The sequence below is a fragment of the Petaurus breviceps genome, unplaced genomic scaffold, assembly GCF_028583685.1.
Source record: "Petaurus breviceps papuanus isolate PSGF00001 unplaced genomic scaffold, PetGlider_PUasm1.0 175, whole genome shotgun sequence".
Classification (NCBI taxonomy): Eukaryota; Metazoa; Chordata; class Mammalia; order Diprotodontia; family Petauridae; genus Petaurus; species Petaurus breviceps.
Window position 1 is genome coordinate 105,632 of NW_027185764.1, and position 20,961 is coordinate 126,592.

Consider the following 20,961-nt stretch of genomic DNA (forward strand, 5'->3'; position numbering starts at 1 on the left):
TATCTATCTATCTATCTATCTATCTATCTATCTATCTATCTATCTATCTATCTATCTATCATCTATTTTTTATCACTCCCCTTGTTCTTCTGTTGCTTGATCATGATGTGACATTGATCTTGTCTGAAATCAGTGTCAATGATTTTAATGTTTCCTCACATTTGGGTAGCCCATTTGACCCACTGGCCAATTTGTAGATAGGTGAAATATTTGTTTTATGTAGTATAAATCAAGGGCTTTGGATGACAGAAGAGTGATTGTTAGTTAGTACTTGAGTTTTTCATATAGTAGACTGTTCAACCACACTGTGGCTTAGCAAACTTACCTCTTTAATTAATGATGCTACATGAAGAGCTGATAGTGGGGTTTGTTCTGCTGGTTTGACGATGACGGTATTTCCACAGCTAAGGGCGGGTCCAATTTTCCACATAAGCATATTCAAAGGGAAATTCCACTATAAAGCAAGAGATGAACATAAATTTTTTCTCACTAATGATGAATCACATTTCTATCAAACCCATACCCTGATGCTTCATGGTGGCATGGGGTGACACTGAACAGTGGAATGGAAGTTCTGGAACGTTCTATCCAGCTAAAATGCTTTTCGTTATCGGGCAGGTGATAATTTATGTCTGAAGACCAATATAGTTGTGTTTGGAGAGGATATCAGAAGAGTGTCCACCAACTCATTTTTTTCCCCCAAGCAAACAATTTGGGAAGAATATCTACATAGAGATTGTGATTAGTATTAAAGAAGGGAGAATCTAGATGGCTAAAATCATGAATCCATGAAGTATTAAAAAAATGAATTTAATTTTAGTCATAGTTACTATGTTTCCTGCACATTCAGCATTTCCCAAACATTAAATAATAATAATTACGGCAGTATTAATTTGACTTGTGACCTTAAATTTAACCATTTAAAAGATTTTAAATGGATACAGGTTCAATGGGAACTCATTGTATATTTTTAAATATAATATAAACTCATGTATATTTTTAAAGAATTAAAATTATAAAAGAATAAAGAAACAACCACTCTCTGAAGGTAGATCTGGAAGGGCAAGTTTGGTCCTTTAATTGAATGACTTGTCTGACCAAAAGAGCAGCATGTTCATGGAGTAGGAACCAAATTCTCAATGTGACAGATAATTAAATATTGGAATATTTCTTGTCTTCTGGACTACTAGTTATTATTTTCAAAGTTATTATATTAGATATCAAATATTTGAAATCACCCAGCAGATCAATTAATTTGGGACATAGGACTCAGTAAAGTTTATGTGCTGTTATGTAAATTTAATTTATTAATTCATTCATTTATTCATCTAATTATTTTCTTATCTATCTATCTGAATGGCATACTGGAAAATGTGAATGTTTCATCCAGATGACATTCCTTTGGCTTTAAAGAAAATCTCTACAAGTACAGACTTTAACTTAAAGGAATTAAAAATACATTTCCATCTGGCTTTTAAATCATGAGATAACAAATCAGGAGATAAATCATTTGAATCTTGAGATGACATGTACAATACTTTGCAAACCCAACAGCGCTACATAAATGTTAGCTATTATACAGGTACCTAGGTGGTAAAGTGGATAGAGTGCTGGATATAGAGTCAGGACAACCAGAGTTCAAATGTGGCGTCACACACTTTTTATCTGTGACCCTAGGTAAGTCACTTAACTTCAATCGGTCAGTTATTTCATCTTTGAAATGGGAAAACAAGGTCCAATATGTCTTACTGCATATGCCTTTAACAGCTTACAGGTTTACTACAGCTCTAAATGCTCCTTTGCGCAGCAGAGAGATACTGGTTTGCCTTTAATGAGAGAGTTTTGAAAGTCTTATATGTGGAGGCAACTTACAGGAATGATTTGGCCACAAACACCAACAGGTTCATGTCTTGTATATGAGAAAAACTTTCCATCTAAAAGAAACCAAAAAAAGAAAACAAAACATAGTATTATCAGGCAAATATTGTTCTGAAAAAGCCAGGAGAAATGAACAAACCAATTATTTTCTATGAAGAAAAAGGGAATTTAATAATACTGTACGGGACTTGATATCACTAGAATCATGCCCCCAAGTCATTTCAGAACAACTACACAGATAGGTGTGGGACAGGATCCATAAAGTGGTGTAACCCAGTTTTGCAACCATTCTGTAACATATTTGCAAAGATCTCCAGAAAATGAATAGGAAAATTACAGGGAATGGCATGTATGTGGAGGGGTGAGTAGGCAGGGAACATGATAAAATGCCATCCTAGAGTTCAGGATTCCTAAAATATTTGTGCTAAATCCCCCTTGCTAATGGTACAATCTCTATGAGTGGCCTGTCCTAAATGCTTTACAGAAACCCACAAACATTTCCCTATCTTCTTTTTCTCTTCTCCTCCTTTCCAAAGAAATCTGGTTTAAATCTGACTTTGACATTGTTCCATTTGCTTAACATTCGATTTTGCCCTTCCTGCTATTTTTTTTAAAATTTCCTGTTTGTATTTCTCAAGAACCTAGCAAATGATGACTTTATACATACTTGGTGCTTGATAAATATTTCTTGCTTTTCAATATTCATCCATTTCAATCCATTTGTATATTTCATTCCTTCTTGAACTTTATCAAAATAGAAACTAGATCCCCCCAAAGCCCTATGTCTGTATAGAACTATTTCCTTACTCTCTTGTCATTCTCATTCTGTGTTTCACTGCCTCTGACCTGCCCAATCCCCATCTCCTATCTGTGGTTCACCTTGGCTGGGCTCCTTTACCAGTTATTAGGCAGTTTCAGTGCTGTTAGGGTTATTTTAAATCCTTGGGGAAACTTAAAGATAATTTCCATCAAATCTTCAACTATCAGGCTCATTAAATTGGAGAGGGAAGTCAGTCCTGTGTGTTGGAAACTGAGCACGTCTTGAGGACAACTTTCCTTCATTTGCTCTGTAGAAACAGGTTTTACACTAACAATCAGCCGATCTCCCAATCTTTATGCTCAAACTCTGCCTCTCCTTCACTTTTAGACCAGTATGTCATTGCAGTTTCTTCTCTGCTGGCTTCTAGCTGAGATCAAATCTGCTGACAGTTCTTGTTTTCCAGATTGCTAACTATTTATCATTTCATGACATTTTCTGCATGGCCCATTAAAACAAACAAAGATGTATTTTTTCACTTCTCCACAAACTGAGGCTCAAGGATTAATTTTTATCTTTCTCCGAGTTAACAATTTTCAGCAAGAGGTTAAATCAACAGTACAAAAGTAAGGCTATAGTTGTGTCTATGTGTTATCTGAGCAAGGAAAGAATGCTAGCTATTTGATACCTAAGTATAACATATCATTACAGATTAAAAACAAACAAAAAAGACCCCCAAAACTTAGGCATAACATTAAATATCAGTTGTGAAAAGGCTGACCCATGCATGATGGGTGTATGTATGTATGTTAAATTTCACTCTTTTTCAATAATTAATGTACTTGCAATATATTTCATATTTTATTTTACTTTGGATTTATTAAAATGTTCCTAAGCATTGGGAGCAATGACTTAATTTTGCTGAATTTTTCAAAAGCAGATAATAAATCTTAACAAATACTAGCAGTTAAAATTTATTATTATGAATCAACCAATCATTCCACAAATAGTTATTAAATATTATTTTGTGTCAGGCATTATGCTAGGATCTTGGAATATACATAGAAAAAACAAAATAATCCCAACTTGACATGAACTTCCATTCTAATGGGGGAGACAATATCATATAAAAAGATGTGTAGTGTAAATATAAATCTAATAAATAGAAAAGATATATTATAAAGAAATGCAATATCATATAATATCAAATAGTAAACATATACAAAATAGTAAAACACAAAGTAATTTGGAGGAGAGGTCACAAGAAATTGGGGAGATCAGGAAAGGCTCTATAAAGAAGCCTGAACTGAATTTTAAAAGAAGAAAAGGACTTTGTAAGTCAGAGGTAGAAGGGAATGCATTATAGGAATAGGAGACAGCCATTACAAAGGCATGCAGAGGGGGATGGAGTGTGGTATGCGAGCAATAGAGGCCAGTTTACCTAGGACATAAAGCATCAGAAAGGGATGCCCAATTGGAAAGATAGGTTGGGCCCAGTACTTTAAATGCCAAGTATCTTTATGAAAGACTGAAGTAAAAGAAGAGAGACTAGGAAAAAGGAGGAAAGAGTGGCAGATTATAATATAATTCTAGTGCCAAGTGTTAATATATATTTTTTAAAAAGCGCTTCTCAAATTTACTTACCAACTGGGATTGTATGACCCTGAACCTTATCAGCCCAGCTTGCAAAGTAGCGTATAACATTCACAGAGAAACCTATCTCCATCACGTAGGCAGCGGGGAAGACTTTTCCACCATTCATTGATTCTATTGTCTGGAAACAAAAAGATCAGACCCCAAATCGAGTTTTATACATTTGTTTAAATATATATTTTTTAAAAGCATTACACGAATACTATTTTAGGCAACAATCTACAGTAATGAAGAGGGAGTGTAGACTAGTAGAATGCTAGTCTTGGAGTCAAGAAGAAGTGAGTTCAACTTTTTCCTCTAATGCCTACTAGCAGGGTGACCCTGGTTCTGTCCCTTAAGCTCTATATGCCTGTGGCAACACTGTCCTATCTCCAAAAAATGTTGCCATCTGTAGGAATAGTATGAGTTATCAGTTCAGGAGTTCCTCCCACTGAGGAAATCACATATCTTTGTTATCTTTGTAGTGATTATTCAAAGAAAACATATTTTTAGGGGCTTATCTCATATTCTGAGAGATAACTGCTAAAGTACTCATATCACATGATCTTTTACTCTTCACAGAATGAAAGAGTACGTAGAACAGAGAAGTATTGGACAAGGCTGTGGTGAAGGTTGGGGTGGGACCACATTGTGGGGGCCCTGAATACCAGCTAAGGATAATTGGTGAGTAATAGGAACCACTGAGAAATTTAAAATAGAAGATATGACCAAGTCTATCAATAAGGATAAGTGTGTGTGTGTGTGTGTGTGTGTGTGTGTGTGCATATTCCTTCCCCTTCCCTGTAACTCCAAGTAGATGGCAACCTCAATGTAGGAAGGGACAACATCTTCATTACAATATTGTTCTATCTCCTCCCCTTTTAAGCACAGTGCTTTAAGCGTAATAGATACTTGAGAGAGAATGAATAATTTGCTTTCTAAAGATTACTTTCTTTTTATCATTACTTTCAAAATTTTAGTGTCTTGACTATTTTATGTAAAATGTTGGGCACAGTTCTTTGTGGCAATCCATTCAAGAAGTTGTTAATACTGATAATGTTTATCTAGTACCTAACACTTTACAAATTACTTTCATATGCATTATGTCAATTGATCAATTACCAGGCAGTTGGTGGTGAAGCAAATAAGAACACTGGGCTTGAAAATTGAGCAAACATGAAAATTCAAATCTGCTCTTAGACATTGATTACCTGTGTGACTCTGGGCAAGTCACTTAACCTCTACCTGCCTCAGTTTCCTCAACTGTAAAATGGAAATAATAACAGCATCTACCTCATAGGTTTGTTGTGAAGATCAAATGAGATCATAGTTGTTAAAAAAAGGCACTTAGCACACAGTACCTGGTACACAGTTGGTGCTTTATGAATGTTGATTCTCTTCCTTTCAATCTTATATGTCATTAGGTCTTGACTGCACTGTTTGGCAGAGAAGGCAGGCAGCATTTCTGATATTTATTGTTCTGGCAGACTAAGTCTCATTTCATTGTATTTGAAAGCAACTCTCATGGAAAAGGGATTTGATTTACTCTTCTGCTTGGTCCTAGATAAACTAGACATAAATGGCAGAAGTTGCCATGAGACAATTGTAGACTTAACATAAGGCAAGTTTTCCTTAGAAGATTAAAGTCGTCCAAGAATGAAATAGGCCACGTTGGAAGTAATCGTTGGAATTCTTCAAGCAAAAGTTAGACGACATTTTTGGGTAAGTTGCAAAATTGTTGAACTGATATTCTCCAGAACCCTTCCAAATCTATGATGAACTCCACAGAGTTGGAAGGTGTCTCTAGTTTATAACCCTTTAAAGGTACCATATAAACATTGGGTTAATATTAATACTAATACTACCTATAAAAGGACCTGCCAGTAAGATTTTCTTCAACACTTATAAGAGATAGGAGAAATACCTTCTCAAAAGGCATTCCCTTATAATCCAGAAAGATTTTTTTTTTGAGGACATGAAATCATCACTGCAAACAAAACCAGCCCACAATAAAGAGAACAATGGAGGCCTCTACCAATCCCTTCCTTCATCTGGTGGATACTTACTGCCAAGATCAGACGGTCCCTTTCAACTAAATCAGCCAGTTTGTACAGGAGCCGTCCTCTCTCTGAAGCATCCATTGTCCTCCATGGAGATCCCAGCTGAAAAGCCGCCCTGGCTGCTTTTACTGCCTTGTCCACATCCGCCTAAAAAGTCAAAGAAAGCTAAGTTTAGAAGAATACTCAAGGCATTATTTCTCAATATAATTTGGCCATGGAGCAACATATAGGAGTGGAATTCATATGATGGTTAAGTATGAGAAATCACTCTGACAAGATAACATTAGAGGGAATTTCATAGAAAAAAAGAGTGAACATCATGTCTATTTTCATATTTTTGAGATGTTGATTTACATAATTTCAAATCATAGATTCTGAGCTGGAAAGAACCTTTTAACAATCCTGATCCTACATTTATAGGAAAAATTTGCCACTCTTCTAAAGTTAACATGTTTCAAATCTCGAATGACCTTAAAGATCATCTAGCTCAATTTGCTTATTTTACCAAGAAGGAACATGGAAGGCCTGAGAACTGATGGGACTTGCCAATATCATGCAATGGTATAGCTGGGGTTTGAATCAAAATCTTGCGATTTCAAATGCAGTGCTCATTTCATGACATATGCTGTGTTCATCCCTTACTCAGAATCTGTTGCTCTTTTGATACATCTTTCATGTAATGATTTAGAGGAAAAAATGTGTTAGCACTGACTTTTTTTTCACAGAGTTGCTTTTTACATAGCATGGAAAGTTTCTTGGAACATTGAGACATGGCACACTTTGCATCCCACAAATTTTAGTATGCTCTCTCATTGTTGTCATTATCTTTAATGAAATTATGATTTTTGTGATGTATTCTTTAACCCAATTATACTTTAGGATTAGATTATTTATTTTCCAGTTATTTTTTAATCTATTCTTCCAAGGTCCTTTATTGAATGTAATTTTTATTTCAATATATTAGTCTGAAAATAGTGTATTTAATATTGCTTCTTTCTACATTTGTTGCTTTTATACCCAAATGTATGGTCAGTTTTTATGAAAATGCTATGTATAGCTAAGAAAAAGATATATTTCTCTCTATTCTCAGTCTGTTTTTTCCAGAGACCTATTATATCTAACTGTTCTAATTTTATTCATCTCATTACTTATCATTATTATTATTTTTTTTTACTTATTTCATGGTTAGGTTTATCTCATTTGGAGAGAGGAAGTTAAGATTCCTCTACTAGTATAATTTCACTGTCTATTTCCTTCTGTAACTCATTTAGCTTTTCCTTTAAGAATTTGTATTCAATGCCATTTGGCACATATATATTTAGTTTTGATGTTCATTGTCCATGTTACTTTTTAGTAAAATGTAGCCCTGATTATCTTTTAAAATTATGACTATTTTTGCTTTGTCTGAGATCATGATTCCCATCTCCTTTTTTATTTCATTTGAAGCATGGTAGATTCTCCTCCAGCCTCCTATTTTAACTCTGTGGGTGTCTTTCTGTTTTAAGTGTGTTTCTTGTAAACAACATATTGTTGGATTCTGGTTTCTAATCCATTCTATCTGCTTCTGTTTTATGATGAGATCATCCCATTCACATATACAGTCACCATTACTAACTTTGTATTTCCTTCCAACCTGTTTTCTCTTGTTTCTCTTGCTTTTCTCCTTCTCTCTGTCCTTCCTTAAAGGTCTCTTTTGTTTCTGACCACTGCCATCTTTGATCCACCCTCCCTTTTATCACCTCCACCTTTTCATTACACTTTGACCCTCCTATTTCTCTTTTGGATAAGATAAATTTCTTTATTCAACTGAGGGTATATCAATATTCTTCCCTCTTTAAAGCAATGCCAATGAGAGTCAAGTTCAAGCATTATCTACCACCTCTCCATTTTTTCTCCTCCAGTGTAAAAGCTCTTCCTTTTAGGTGAGGTCATTTTCCCCATTCTTCTTCTCTCTTCCCCATTCCCTCAGGGCATCCTGCTTTTTCACTCACTTTTTTAAAAGAACTTTCCAGCATAACCAACTCACAGTCATTAACAAAGTTTTCAATGAACTTTAAAGTGCCTTATTGTGTAACATCCCTGCCCAAGGACAGCTTGAGGTAGTGTCCTGAAGGATATTCCAGTGTTGCTACCAATGAGAGAAAAGTGACTGTCTGGGAGACCTTTGAGCCCATGACATCCCTAAATATGAGGAGACTTTGGAGAATCAGAATTTGACAGAGATGCGCTAGAGAGAAGGTATGAACTTTTGCACAGAAAATGAGAGCACTCAGAACCTTAGACACATGGTATATGCCTTCCCTTATCATTTCTCTTAATTCCCAATTCCTGTATCCAAGAAATGGCCAAAAGCAGACTTCTTTACTGACACAATATTCTCCATAAGACTGTATCTTGCTTTTATACTGGAGTTAGATTATTTTTGTCTATTCTATTAACTACTTTATTCTCCCTAACACTCCTGACTTCTATTTACTATTTTTTTCTTTGATAAATATCTTACTCTTTATCTGTGATTATCTTTTGTTTAGCCAGTATCAGGTGGGAAAAAGCTAAATTGGCCAAGAGTAAGTCATGTTTTACCCCCTCCTTTAGAACGACCAATGAAAATGGCTTTTTATTCTGAATTCCTAAAAGAGGATTAGACTTCTAGACTACAAATATTTAAAGTGTAGTCTATAGATAGAATTCTAGCCCAGTACTTCTTGGAGATGGGAAAGTGAAGGAATGGGTTATTGGCCACAGACATATTCCCACAAAGGCAAAAATTATAGACTTCCTTGGATATAGGTTGGAACAGATTCTGGATGATATATCTATTTATCCATCTCATACACTGACCAATCTACGTATGTATGATCAATGGCCATCTTGTTTATGTAATATATAATCTTACCTGTGTAATACATTTTCCTTAATCTGATGTTTTATTCCTTGTTTTTATACTTATCTTTTATTTTTTCTTTTTGGAGGGGGAAGGCAGGGCAGTTAGGGTTAAGTGATTTGACCAAGGTCACATGGTTAGTAAGTGTTAAGTGTCTGAGGACAGATTTGAACTCAGGTCCTCCTGACTCCAGGGCTAGTGCCCTATTCACTGCACCACCTAGCCATCCCATGCTTATCTTTTGAACTCTGAAGAGTTCAAAGGCTAATGAAGTTTTTTTTTTAATGCAAAAAAAAAAAGAAAAAGAAAAAAACGAGAGGAGTCCAGTGTCACGAGATTGCATAGTACAGAGTAAAGTGTTAGAAGACTGGAAGTTATTTAGAAGGCTGGGTTCTGTTTATGAAGGGCTTTGAAAACCACAGAGAAGATTTTATATTTGTTGTTGGAGGAGGTAGGGAGCCACTGGAGTTTATTAAGTAACTAGGAGCTGGCACATAGACTGAAAAATGACTCAGCAACAAAGAGGCCAGGGCACGGTAACACAGTCAGACCTTAAGCATCAATGCCATGTTACATTTATAGAGGGTTGGGTTTTTTTGCATTTTCTGAGCACATTTTTACACCTTCTAGCTTATTTATCTATTAAATTACTTATTACCCTAGCTTTAAAATGGAGAGACACATATAATCAAGAGGTTAAGTGACTTATATTAACTTAGGGGTGAAGAACCTGCAGCCCCTAGACCCCATGTGGCCTTCTAGGTCCTTGGGTACAGCCTTTTGACTGAGTCCAAGTTTATAGAAGAAATCCTTTTATTAAGGGGATTTTTCTGTGAAGTTTGGATTCAGTCAAAGGGCCATACTCGAAGGCAAGAGGGCCACAGGTTTCCCACCCCTGCCCTAACTAATTTAACTCAGTCTAGTTTCCTTTCTACATCACCACAGCGGCTTCCTTCTTATTAATGCTGATTTATAATCTTTTCTTGAATCAGCCACACTGCATGTGGTTTTCAGTGTTATTTTTGTTTTCATTTAGAAGAAAGATAAGGCATCTGTGAAGCTACAGAAAAGCTAACACTGAAGAGACAGATAAATGTCAAGCCACTAAGACGTCATTAAAAATAATTTCTCATAAAATTGAATTAAGTATGGACATTTTAAAAAAAGCAAGTTATACAACTACATTTATACACTTCTTTTATACCTGGTAGAGGCATTCATTTTTTTAATGGCTATTCACTTTAAATCTTGGTGACTGTGTTAATAAGTAAGTGAAGTCATACAGTGTAGGATTAATCAATATAACCTGAAGGAAGCACTCCAACTGAAAAGATGTTTCCACCTACATCTGGCTCAATGATTTATAATTCCTGTTTGGTCCTCTCCACCCTTTCCCCAGCTACCTTAGAAATAAAACAAAACAAAATTTGAGTGGCAAATATATGGGCTTTTGGGAGCTCTACTCCACCCACAAATTAAATTCCTGAAACTTTTTGGCACATTAAGAGTCCCTCCTAGAATAGTTTCCAATGACTATGCCATTCACCAAACTGATGTATTTCACTAGGCAATGCAGAATGCAGATAACAGCAGTTATCATGGCACATTCGTCTGAAAAATTGTTGGACAGAAGGCAAACCTTTGTGCCCAAAGGCAACCATTTGCTTTTTCTAAATGAGTTGTTAAATGGTCCCTGAAGGGTGAAAATTATAAGGAGAGCTCTGAATGTTAAGTGAACAGTTGAATGCCTTGCGGAATTTAATTGGAAAGTGATCCAGACCGCCTAATTTTGTGTGCAAGTTAACTTTTAGATGCTGAGATAAATTATATGTATAATCATGACAGAAAATAATCTGGACTTCTAGACCCTGAGGCGAGTACAGTGGTGGTGTTGAGGGAGCTCATCTAGAGTCTGGGAAGGCCTCGGGGTCCCCCACTTTACCTGGTATGCAAGCACAGCACTGCTGATTCAGGAACTCCTTCATGAAAAGCAACTTGGGAGCACACTAGATAAAGCAGGGGACTTGGAATCACTTAGACCTGAGGACAGATTTTGCCTAAGACACTCAACTCCCTCTGTGACTCTGGGCAAGTCTCTTACCCTTTGTATGCTTCAGTTTCCTCATTTGTAAAATAATAGTAATAATGATAACAAGAATAGTAAGACCTACCTCCCAGGGGTGTTATGAGGATAAAATGAGGCAATAAGTAAGGTGTTGTTCAAATGTAGTATAAATACTACTTGTTTTTGTGGTGGCTATTATTATTTTTTTATTATTATTTCTCTGGCCTGGCCCTGGTTTAAACCAACTCCAGTTCAGTATATGCATGCCAAAATAAGAGAATCATCTGTCCTGACAGTCCAGCTCACATCCTATGCCATATAACCCCTGATGCAAACAAACCAGGTGTGGGGAACCTGCAGCCCTGAGGTCCCATGTGACCCTCCAGGTCTTCAAGTGCAGCCCTCTAAGTTTGGATTCAGTTAAAGGCCTGCACTTGAGGACCTAGAGGGCAATATGTGGCCTTGAGGGCATGGGTTCCTCAACCCTGCTCTAAGCCATATGAGGAGGCAGAGGTATGAGACTATGATGGGCAATGCGAGTAGGAGGGTACATGGCAGTGATGGGGGCCTAACAGTGGCATCCTAAAGGAGCCTAGATTGAGGGAACCAGGGCAACTATTAAGATGATTTACACAGTAAAGGGCCAGAGAAGCATTGAGAAACATGGGAACGGTGGGCCTAGGATCGCTGTGGGAATAAAATACCAAACATTCCCTCAGAGGTTGTCCTTCAGGACAAAGAACTGGGTGTCCTACCCTTGGTAGAGCTCTCTCTGATGAATCCTCTCTACTCTCCAAACATTACATAGAAGAAATGGCTTTTACAAGCAAGACTTGTTAATAGACTCAGTAAAATGGTGCCTCGAATACTTTTGAAAGACATTAGAGCTGGTCTTCAGATGACCTACACAACAACTTAGAGGAAGCAATGTGGATATATCATTAAGAATGCTATCCAAGCCCTCATTTTGCTCTTATGAATTCTGACCTGGGTCTTTACGACAGATTAAAAGTAATAACAATGTAAGTTCTCTGAGAGTAGGAATTGTTTAGTTCTGTATTTGAAAAGCTGGTGCATGGCATGCAGTGGTCACTTTGGAAATGCTTGCTGACTGATGCTGTAGGTCTTAGGGACTTTTGCCCCTTCCAATTTAATCTTTTTTTTTTTTTTAAGCAGTTGGGGTTAAGTAACTTGCTCAAGGTTACACGGCCAGTTATTTCTGGGTGTGGTGCTAAGTATCTGAGCCCGGATTCAATCCCCAGGTCATCCCGACATTGGAGCTGGTGTTCTTACTCACTGAGCCACCTGGCCATCCCTCCAATTGAATTTTTAAAAAACAAATGGTCTTCTTTCTTTTTTTCTACTGGCCCTATGATTTCATTCATATGGAACGACTCTATGGAGACCATCCCCTTTGGAAATATCTATTTGAAGACTCTCAATTTACACATGAGTGTCCTTACACCCTGAGAAATTAAATGACTTGGTAATATATGATAGGTAATAATAATAATATGTAGTAAAAATAATAATAATATATAGTAAAAAAAAAAGTAGATATGTACCTATCAAGTCAGAGAAATGCAAGTCTTTTGATTCCAAATTAAGTGTTCTTTCCATTATATTATGTGACCTCCAAGCATAGAGATACATTTTAAAAAGGGGAGTAACATCTAACATTTAAAATTTTCTTATACTTTGTTTATTTTCATAGTGATTTATAATCCATTAAAAAATCAAGGGAGAGAAAAAATATGGGTCATTGCTAGAAAAAAAATTTAAAACAAAGTATCATTAATAAATATTTACTGAGAAATTATGTATAAGGAATAGTCTAGAATATTTATAGATACCTTTTGACTTTCCTCTAGGAGTTATCAGTGATGTAGGAAAATGGAGTTAAAGTACAAATACTTGCATTTTAAGCCAAACTCTGGTACATATAACTTGTGTACCAAGTTGTTCATTCATCAGGGCAAGTCATTCATCAGGGGCCTCAGTTTCTTCTTCTGTAAAATCAAGGGTGCTGGAATCTGGTTTCTATGGTTGTTTCCAAATCTAAATCTCAACCTATCCAGTACATTTTTTTTTAATGAAATGATGACTTGAATATACAGTGGTTTGTAAACTTGTACTAAAGAGAGAAAGAAAACTTTCCCAATAACTCTCATGTGAGAAAACTTACCTTATCTCCTTCTTCCACATCACAAATTTTTTCTTCAGTAGCAGGGTTAATGACTGGGAATTTCTTACCACTCACTGAATCATGCCATTCATTGTTTATAAATATCTATTGGAAAAACAAGAGGAAATCGAGGTTATATACCTATTGCATTGACCTTGGAAAATTTCCCATAGTGCTTAAGCATGAAACACTCAAAACATCATATTCACGTCTCAATGGTATCACTTTCCTACCCTTCTAACTAAAGACATTAAAATTCTCACTTCCCCCCTTTATTTTGGCCACACAAAAGATGTGAACCATAGCATATTCTTTGAAAAAGTCATTAAGGAATGTAGGCAAGCCTTATAATAGTGAAGATCCTAAAAATAATGACTTCACTTAGCTCTCACAAATTAAGTGTAGGTTTTGGAGGACTAAGGTTACATGGATGACTGCATGTTTCATCATCTGTCAACGTGTATTTGAGAGTGTACACAAAAGCATCTCAGAGAAATAAGCAACTTTCCAATTATTGATCAAGAAAGTAGTTGGAAACATGCAGTACCTGGAAAGACTGGTGCACCTTGATTTCTACCATTGACAGAACATGAGGACAGACTGATTAAAGTGTTGGATCATTTGGAGCTGTCAAGCAACAAATGCCAGATTTTCCACTCTCACAAGTGTTTTGCTTTTGTCTACCACCTCCCCCAAATCTTCCCTCCCTTCTGTCAGTTCCCCCTGCCCCTTTACTTGATCTCCTCTCCTCCTTCTTTCCTATCTGGTAAGAGAAATTTCTACATTCAACTGATTGAATACATTCCCTCTTTGAGCCAATATTGATGAGTAAAGCTCAAGTGAGGGCCCATCACCCACCCTCCCATTTTTTCCCCATTGTAATAGGTCTTTTGTACCTCTTCATATTAACTAATTTACCCCATTCTACCTCACCCTTCCTTCTGCACCCAGTGTACTATTCTTTCTCATCCCTTAATGTTTTTTATGCCATTCCCTCCAATTCACTTTATTTGCATATATTCGCATATAGGGAGGTGGCTGGCGCTGCTGGAGGCCATACAGGATTGGCAGCTTGCTTGGTGCTGAACCAGGTCCTAGTGCTGGTATCTGGCATGTGCTGAGGCTGATGGGGTATTTCTGCATTTTCTTGGGGACATACTGAAGCACACGGAGGTCTGGTAGCTAGAGGTTGCCTGTTTGCATAGGCAAACACAGAGCTGGCGTCTACCTGTTTGCCCAGGTCTATGCTGAAGCAGCACACAGAAGTTCTCAGATCTGGAGTCTGCCCATTCCGCTGGCTATCCTGAATAATGTGGGGAGTCCCGGTGCTGGCATTCGCCTCGAGGCAGCGGGGGGAAGGGACGGGGTAGGACCTCCCGCTGGTGTGCTGAGGTGGGGCTTGCTGGGATGCTTCCTGTCCTGGACTGTGCTCCTTGCCCTGGCATGAGGCAGAGTTTCCCTGCCTATCTTCCTTCTGTCTGCCGGTTCTGCTGTTCCAGGATTTCTTTTGGAGGATAATTTTAGGGTTGTTTGGAGGTGAATTTAGGAGAGTTATGGAGATTTACTGCTTATTCCACCATCTTGCCCTCCAGAAATTTCTCTGGTTAGGTCCTGTATCATTCAGTCCTGTTATCTATTCACTTGTTTTGAAATTCATTCCTTCTTTCCCCTCCCGTAGTTATTTTTACCTTGAGCTCTGCAACTGCAATTTGGTTCCCTTGCTTCACTTCTATGGTCTGCTCTCAAGAAGATATTTCTGGGCCACATGGAAACCATACTGGTATTAATTTTGTACCAGGAACTTTGTACCAGGAAGAGTCCATATGCATGCAGACCTGGGGCTTTGAGGTGGCGCAGTGAATAGAGCACTAGCCCTGGAGTCAGGAGGACCCAAGTTCAAATCTGGCCTCCTACACTTAACACTAGCTGTGTGATCTTGGGCAAGTCACTTAACCCCAATTGCCCCCCCCCCAAAAAAAAAAACCTATATGCATGCATACTTAAAGATGGCAAAGTAGATTCTGATAGAAGAAAACCTTTCATCTCTTGGTCCTTTTCTGGTGCTAGAGGACACAATGTGAAGGCTCAAAAGAGGCAGGATCAGGTTGAGTAGCTTGGAACTTATAAATCAGGTAAGAGATCTATTTCAGGGGAAGGCAGGCAGTTTTATAGGTTCTCTGTCAGTTGTTAAAGCATTAAGGATTTGCATGCACTGTACCAAGAAGGGAACATTAAGTTTGTGTGGACATACCAACTACATTGTTTTAGCTAATATATAGCTAGAGAGGAAACTTAAGGACACTTATTGAAGCATGAACTTTCCCTTGGTAAGGGTTATAAAGTAAAAAACAAAGAGAGAAATATTGGGACATGAAAAACAAATGATAAGGGAAAGGCTTTAGTCTAAATGAAAGGATTAAAAAGCCTCATGTAAGTTAAATCAAAACCCATTAACAAACAAAAGCTGAGAACATTATGTTTACATAATGTTTTACTGCTTATGAAAGCCTTTTCATGCACACTTACTAGATTCTCTGCATAATCCCATGCAGTAATGGGAATAGTATAATCCCCATTTTACAGATACAAAACTTGAGGTTCATATTTATTATTTATTCATATTTATTATCATATTATTCATTTGTACATAACCCTCTAAGTGGTAGAGTAGGGACGTGGTCCCACGATAGACAAAACTAGAGAGAGCCCTAGAGGTCATCTACTCTACTGTCTTTTTACAAATGTGAAAACTGAGGCCCTTAAAGATTAAATAACTTGTCCAAGTCCACACAGCTCTTAACTAGTAGTGTCAGGTTTCCAAAGTAAATAGTTTGACTCCAAGTCCAGATATCTTTAAAGTGTAGCAGCCTGCCTCTGGGATTTAAATTCAGAACAGTTGATTGTAATAGTAAAGCTCTTTCTACTAAAGCCTAGAGGTGGGACCAGGTATAGGCTAGAGAGGCAACTAGTTACCTAAGAGTAATACAGAGGAAAGCATTGTAGACTTAAGAGTGTCAGGAACTCAATATCTACCATTTTTAGCCATGCAATAGAAGCAACTTTGTTACCCTCCATGAGCCTTAGTTTCCTTATTTGTAAAATAGTCTATTATGATAATACCTCTGGTACCTGTCATGAAAAATTGTTGTGGGGATCAAAAAAGAGACAATGCAGGTAATGTGGTTTACAGACCTGATAAGGTTTATAAATGCCAGCTGTTGTGATTATCAGGGTTTAACAGACAGTTGGAGAGAAGAGAAACTTTAAATAAACTTTTTATAAATTCGCTTTTTTTATTATAGCAAATCCCACTTTCAACTGAATGAGGCTATTTATTTTATGTTCAGTTTGCTTGCATTCATTAAGGGTTTGAAAAATGAGACTCAGAACTTTGCCCTAACCTCCTACTTCTAAAATTCAGTTTCTCCTTTAGAAGGACATTACTGATGAGACTGCATTAAATTTCCTTATGCTGGTCAAAGCCCAACCCAAGTGAGAAATGATTTGATCTATGTCTGCATGACCTTGGATAAATCCCTTACCTGTCTCTAGGACTCCTATTTCTTCATTTGTAAAATGAAGGAATTGGAACAACTTCTAAAACTCCATGTGTGTATGTGTGTATGTGTGTGTGTGTGTGTGTGTGTGTATTTTTTCAGGTGACGTATGATATTAGAACTATTGATTTTGCCACTATCATTATTATACTTCATGGAGGGCAAGTCTACAACAAATATTCAGATAAGGAAACAACAGTGACACTCAGAGAAAACAGGGTAGAAAAAAAAAGAAATACAAAATGAGAAAGACAACGATCACTAAAGATAAAAAACGAAAACAGGACCAGGAGAAAAAGTGACAGAACAAAAATTAAGGGAATAAAAAGAACACTTTCGTTTCTGCTTTGTATGACAGTCGAATCTGAGGAACAGATTTCAAGCATGAGCTTTTGGAAAAATTAAATATTAACTTGGCAATCCTTTATGCCTTTTTTTTTTTAACTCAGCAAGGAAAAGGAAACACAAATTGAATAATTTTCTCTCTTTAGGAGTCACATCCATCCATCCTATGCCTTATAAAACAACAATCCCACCAACAAAACTAACAAAAAATTTGGTAAATATATCCCAGATGCTTTAAGTGTTCATTTCTTCCTTCTAAGTTTAATTCTGTGGAGTTGTATGGGGCATTTAGTATGTTTTCATTGGGCAACACAGCTCTTTCTTTCCTTCTTTCCTCAATTCCCTCCTCTCCCTCTCCCTTTCTCTCTCTCCCCCTTCCTCCTTCTGTCTCTCTGTCCCTTCCTCCCTCTCTCTCACTCTCCTCTGTCCAACAGGTACATTATCTGGAGGTGCTCTACCCAAAAGTTATGCTACATTTTAAAATGTCTATTCAGGGTTGGGGAAACCTACAGCCTCAAGGCTACATGTGGCCTTCTAGGTCCTTGAGTGCAGCCTTTTGACTGAGTCCAAGTTTTACAGAACAAATCCTTTTATTAAGGGGAATTGTTCTGTGAAGTTTGGATTAAGTCAAAATTGCACTTGAGGACCTAGAGGGCCATATGTAGAAATCTCCAAGGCTGCAAATAACAGGACCCTCCCATTTCCTCTGCTATTAAAAACAATATGTTCACAAAGCAAAATGAGCATCTATAAATAAAATACACATTCTCATCTTCGGCTTTCCAGGTCAGGAAAAGCAAAAAATTTAAATTGTATAATAAACCACCATAAGTTTAGAAAGTTGGGGTGGGAAATTTGAAAAAAAGATCTTTTTTCACAGATCCTCAAATTTGATTTGCAAGCTTTTACATAACAGTAGGGAATGAGCGTGCCTCACAGGAACACTTATGGGGAAGCTGCAGCCTTACCTTATTTTCACTTTAGCAACAACTTCCTAAGCAGAAATGCCAGAGAGAGGACTGCTTTGGCTCTATGTTCCTGATGATGTTGACTAGTTAGCTACTGGGCATCTGTTCTAACAGGAATAAGTTTGTCTGGTGAGATTAAAAATGTATTCATAATGCACACAATTTTATTCTGGGTTTTCTCCAGCTTTTTCCCTCAAATTTGCTCACTGAAAAAGTTATCCTTAAATATTCCCTGATCTCCCACATCCACACAGATAAGCGAACAGTGGTTAACTCTGCCCCTTAAGTGAATTGCACCAGCTCCTAGGAGAAGACTTGCAAACAGAACAGTTTGACCATCAGAATTTAAGCAAAGCCATCCCCTCCTAATATCTTGCATTTAGTAAGATTCTTTACCCAAATCCCCATTATACATATCTCTTATTTATAGATACTTTAAATAAGGCTTCTTTAAATTAAAATTCTCACCCTTTAAATAAGTTTATTTTTTACATAGCTAAGGCAAGGCAATAGACATGCAGATGAATCTACTGACCTTAGTGTATTGAATCTTGTAGTTGCTGAGTGGGGCAGGTATGGTCCCCTGTGCTGGATTCGCTGTGGTCTGTTTGTTAGACGACATTTCTGGTCCGGGCCTAGAGACACAAGTGAAGTCAAGTAACTGACAGGCTCTGTGATTCCCTACTCACTGAGCCCTTGGCTTTATGTGGGCCTTTTCCTCTGAATTGACCAGGATCATTTGCATACCGGAATGTGATTGGACGAAGCAACTCAGAGTCAAAAGAAAATGACACCAGTACTTTTATAACCCATAGGATAAGAAGGCCCTGACTTTACATTTGTATCCTTAAGAAACCCATTTTACCAAACCTGTAGCAGGTCTGGGAAAGTTTTATTATTTGTAGAAAATTCACAATTTTGCAAAATTGAAACCCGTGACAAAAATAAGCAGCTGCTTTGACTACTGAGGCTGAGATCATTCCCCCTCTACCTTTCCCTTCCCTTTTCTTTCTATGCTACCCTGGAACTCATTTCTCTGACATGTTAGCAGATAGGGACAAGGCAGAAATCTTGGCCTGTTCTCATTTCTAGGAGAGAGATCTATGGCTATTTTTTCCAATTAAAAGGTCACTTAATAGCGTGCTATTAATGTCTGCATGTGACCTCATGTGAATGTCATAACTGTGAGGTTAATGCTATTTCTTATCCCCATTTTTAAGATGAAGGCATGATGATTTGTCCAGGGTCGCAGACCTAGCAATTGTCCAAAGCAAAATTAAAACCCAGGGCTTCCTGATGGCTGGCAGAGCTCTCTGTCCACTCCTGGCCTCTGCTCAGCTGGTTCTTTTGTATGAGATTAGACATAGGGTGGCTTATCACTCTTTACTACTTAGTCATTGTGACTAAGCATTTTAGAGAAGCCAAGTTTCCTGTGTGTGACCTGGAATAACAGGAGTGTAAAGGTTAGACTTTAACAGCTCAATTTACACTGAGACTTTTGGGATATCTCACTTATGGATCATGGTAGCAGCTTTCAGAGCTGCTGGAAGGGTGCAGGTTTTGAGATCAGGAAGCCTAAGTTCGAATGCTGCCGCTAACGTTAACCACTTGGGTAGTAATTGGACAAGTCACTTTTCCTCTCCTGGCTTTTAGTTTCCTTTTCTGGAATATGGGCATGGTAATACTTGTATTACTTTGCCAGATTACTGGGAAGAAAACATCTTTTGAAGACTATGGGTCTCTCCTTTTCTCCCAGTCTTTTTTTTTTTTGCCTTTTTTTATTTTTGGAGGGGGGAAGACTGGGAAATTGGGGGTAAGTGACTTGCCCAAGGTCACAGGGCTAGTAAGTGTTAAGTGTCTGAGGCCAGATTTGAGCTCAGGTCCTCCTGAGTCCAGGACCAGTGCTCTATTCACTGTGCCACGTAGCCACCCCTCTCCCATTCTTAAAACTCCTTAATATCATCTCCCATTCTCTCCTCCTTTCCACCAGTCTCTGAGAAAGAGATAACCCTTCTCCTTGCAGAGGCTAAACTCTCTACATGTGCACTGATCCCATCCCTTCCCTTCTTCTTCCTCAACAGACTGTATCCTTAGTCATTCCCCCTTACTCTCAAATCCTCAATCTTTCCCTACTAATTGGTTTCTATCCTGTTCCCTTTAAACATGCCCAAGTCTCTCCTACACTTAAAAAATGCTTCTACTAGACTCTTTTTACCACCATCTCAAGCTATTGCTCTGTCTCTCCCATCTTTTCTCAGCTAAACTCTTAAAAAAAACCAATCCAAACTTATCATATCCAAAAATATATATCAAATTCTGCCTCTTGACAAAATGTGCTAGATCTCAGAGACATGTTAAACTCAACACAGCTGAAGCAGAACTCATTATATTTTCTCCTAAACCTACCCCCTTCCAAACTTCCATATTTCTGTTGAAGGCACCACCATCCCTCTGGTGTCTCAGGTCTACAAGCTTAGCATTATTCCAAACCCTCATTCTCTCTCGCTTCATAAATCCGATCCGTTGCCAAATTTTGCCTGCTCTGCTTTCAAACTGTCTCCCCCATCTGACCCTTTCACTTCACTCATAAAGATATCACCTTAGCTTGGGTTCTCATCATATCTCGCCTA

The 20,961-nt window shown here is 37.6% G+C and overlaps 1 protein-coding gene across 1 annotated transcript in view; it reads right to left on the reverse strand.

Annotated features, from left to right (window-relative positions):
- LOC138158550 (aldehyde dehydrogenase 1A1-like) overlaps positions 1-19,042 on the reverse strand; it is a 45,731-nt gene extending 26,689 nt beyond the window's left edge. Inside the window, exons 1-6 of the mRNA XM_069084599.1 lie at positions 18,867-19,042; positions 13,462-13,566; positions 6,334-6,474; positions 4,280-4,409; positions 1,873-1,934; positions 326-454 (exon numbers count right to left, since the gene is read on the reverse strand). Coding sequence (XP_068940700.1) covers positions 326-454; positions 1,873-1,934; positions 4,280-4,409; positions 6,334-6,474; positions 13,462-13,566; positions 18,867-18,953 — 654 coding nt within the window. The 5' untranslated portion in view covers positions 18,954-19,042. The remainder of the gene's footprint in view (positions 1-325; positions 455-1,872; positions 1,935-4,279; positions 4,410-6,333; positions 6,475-13,461; positions 13,567-18,866) is intronic.
- Positions 19,043-20,961: the final 1,919 nt, after the last annotated feature.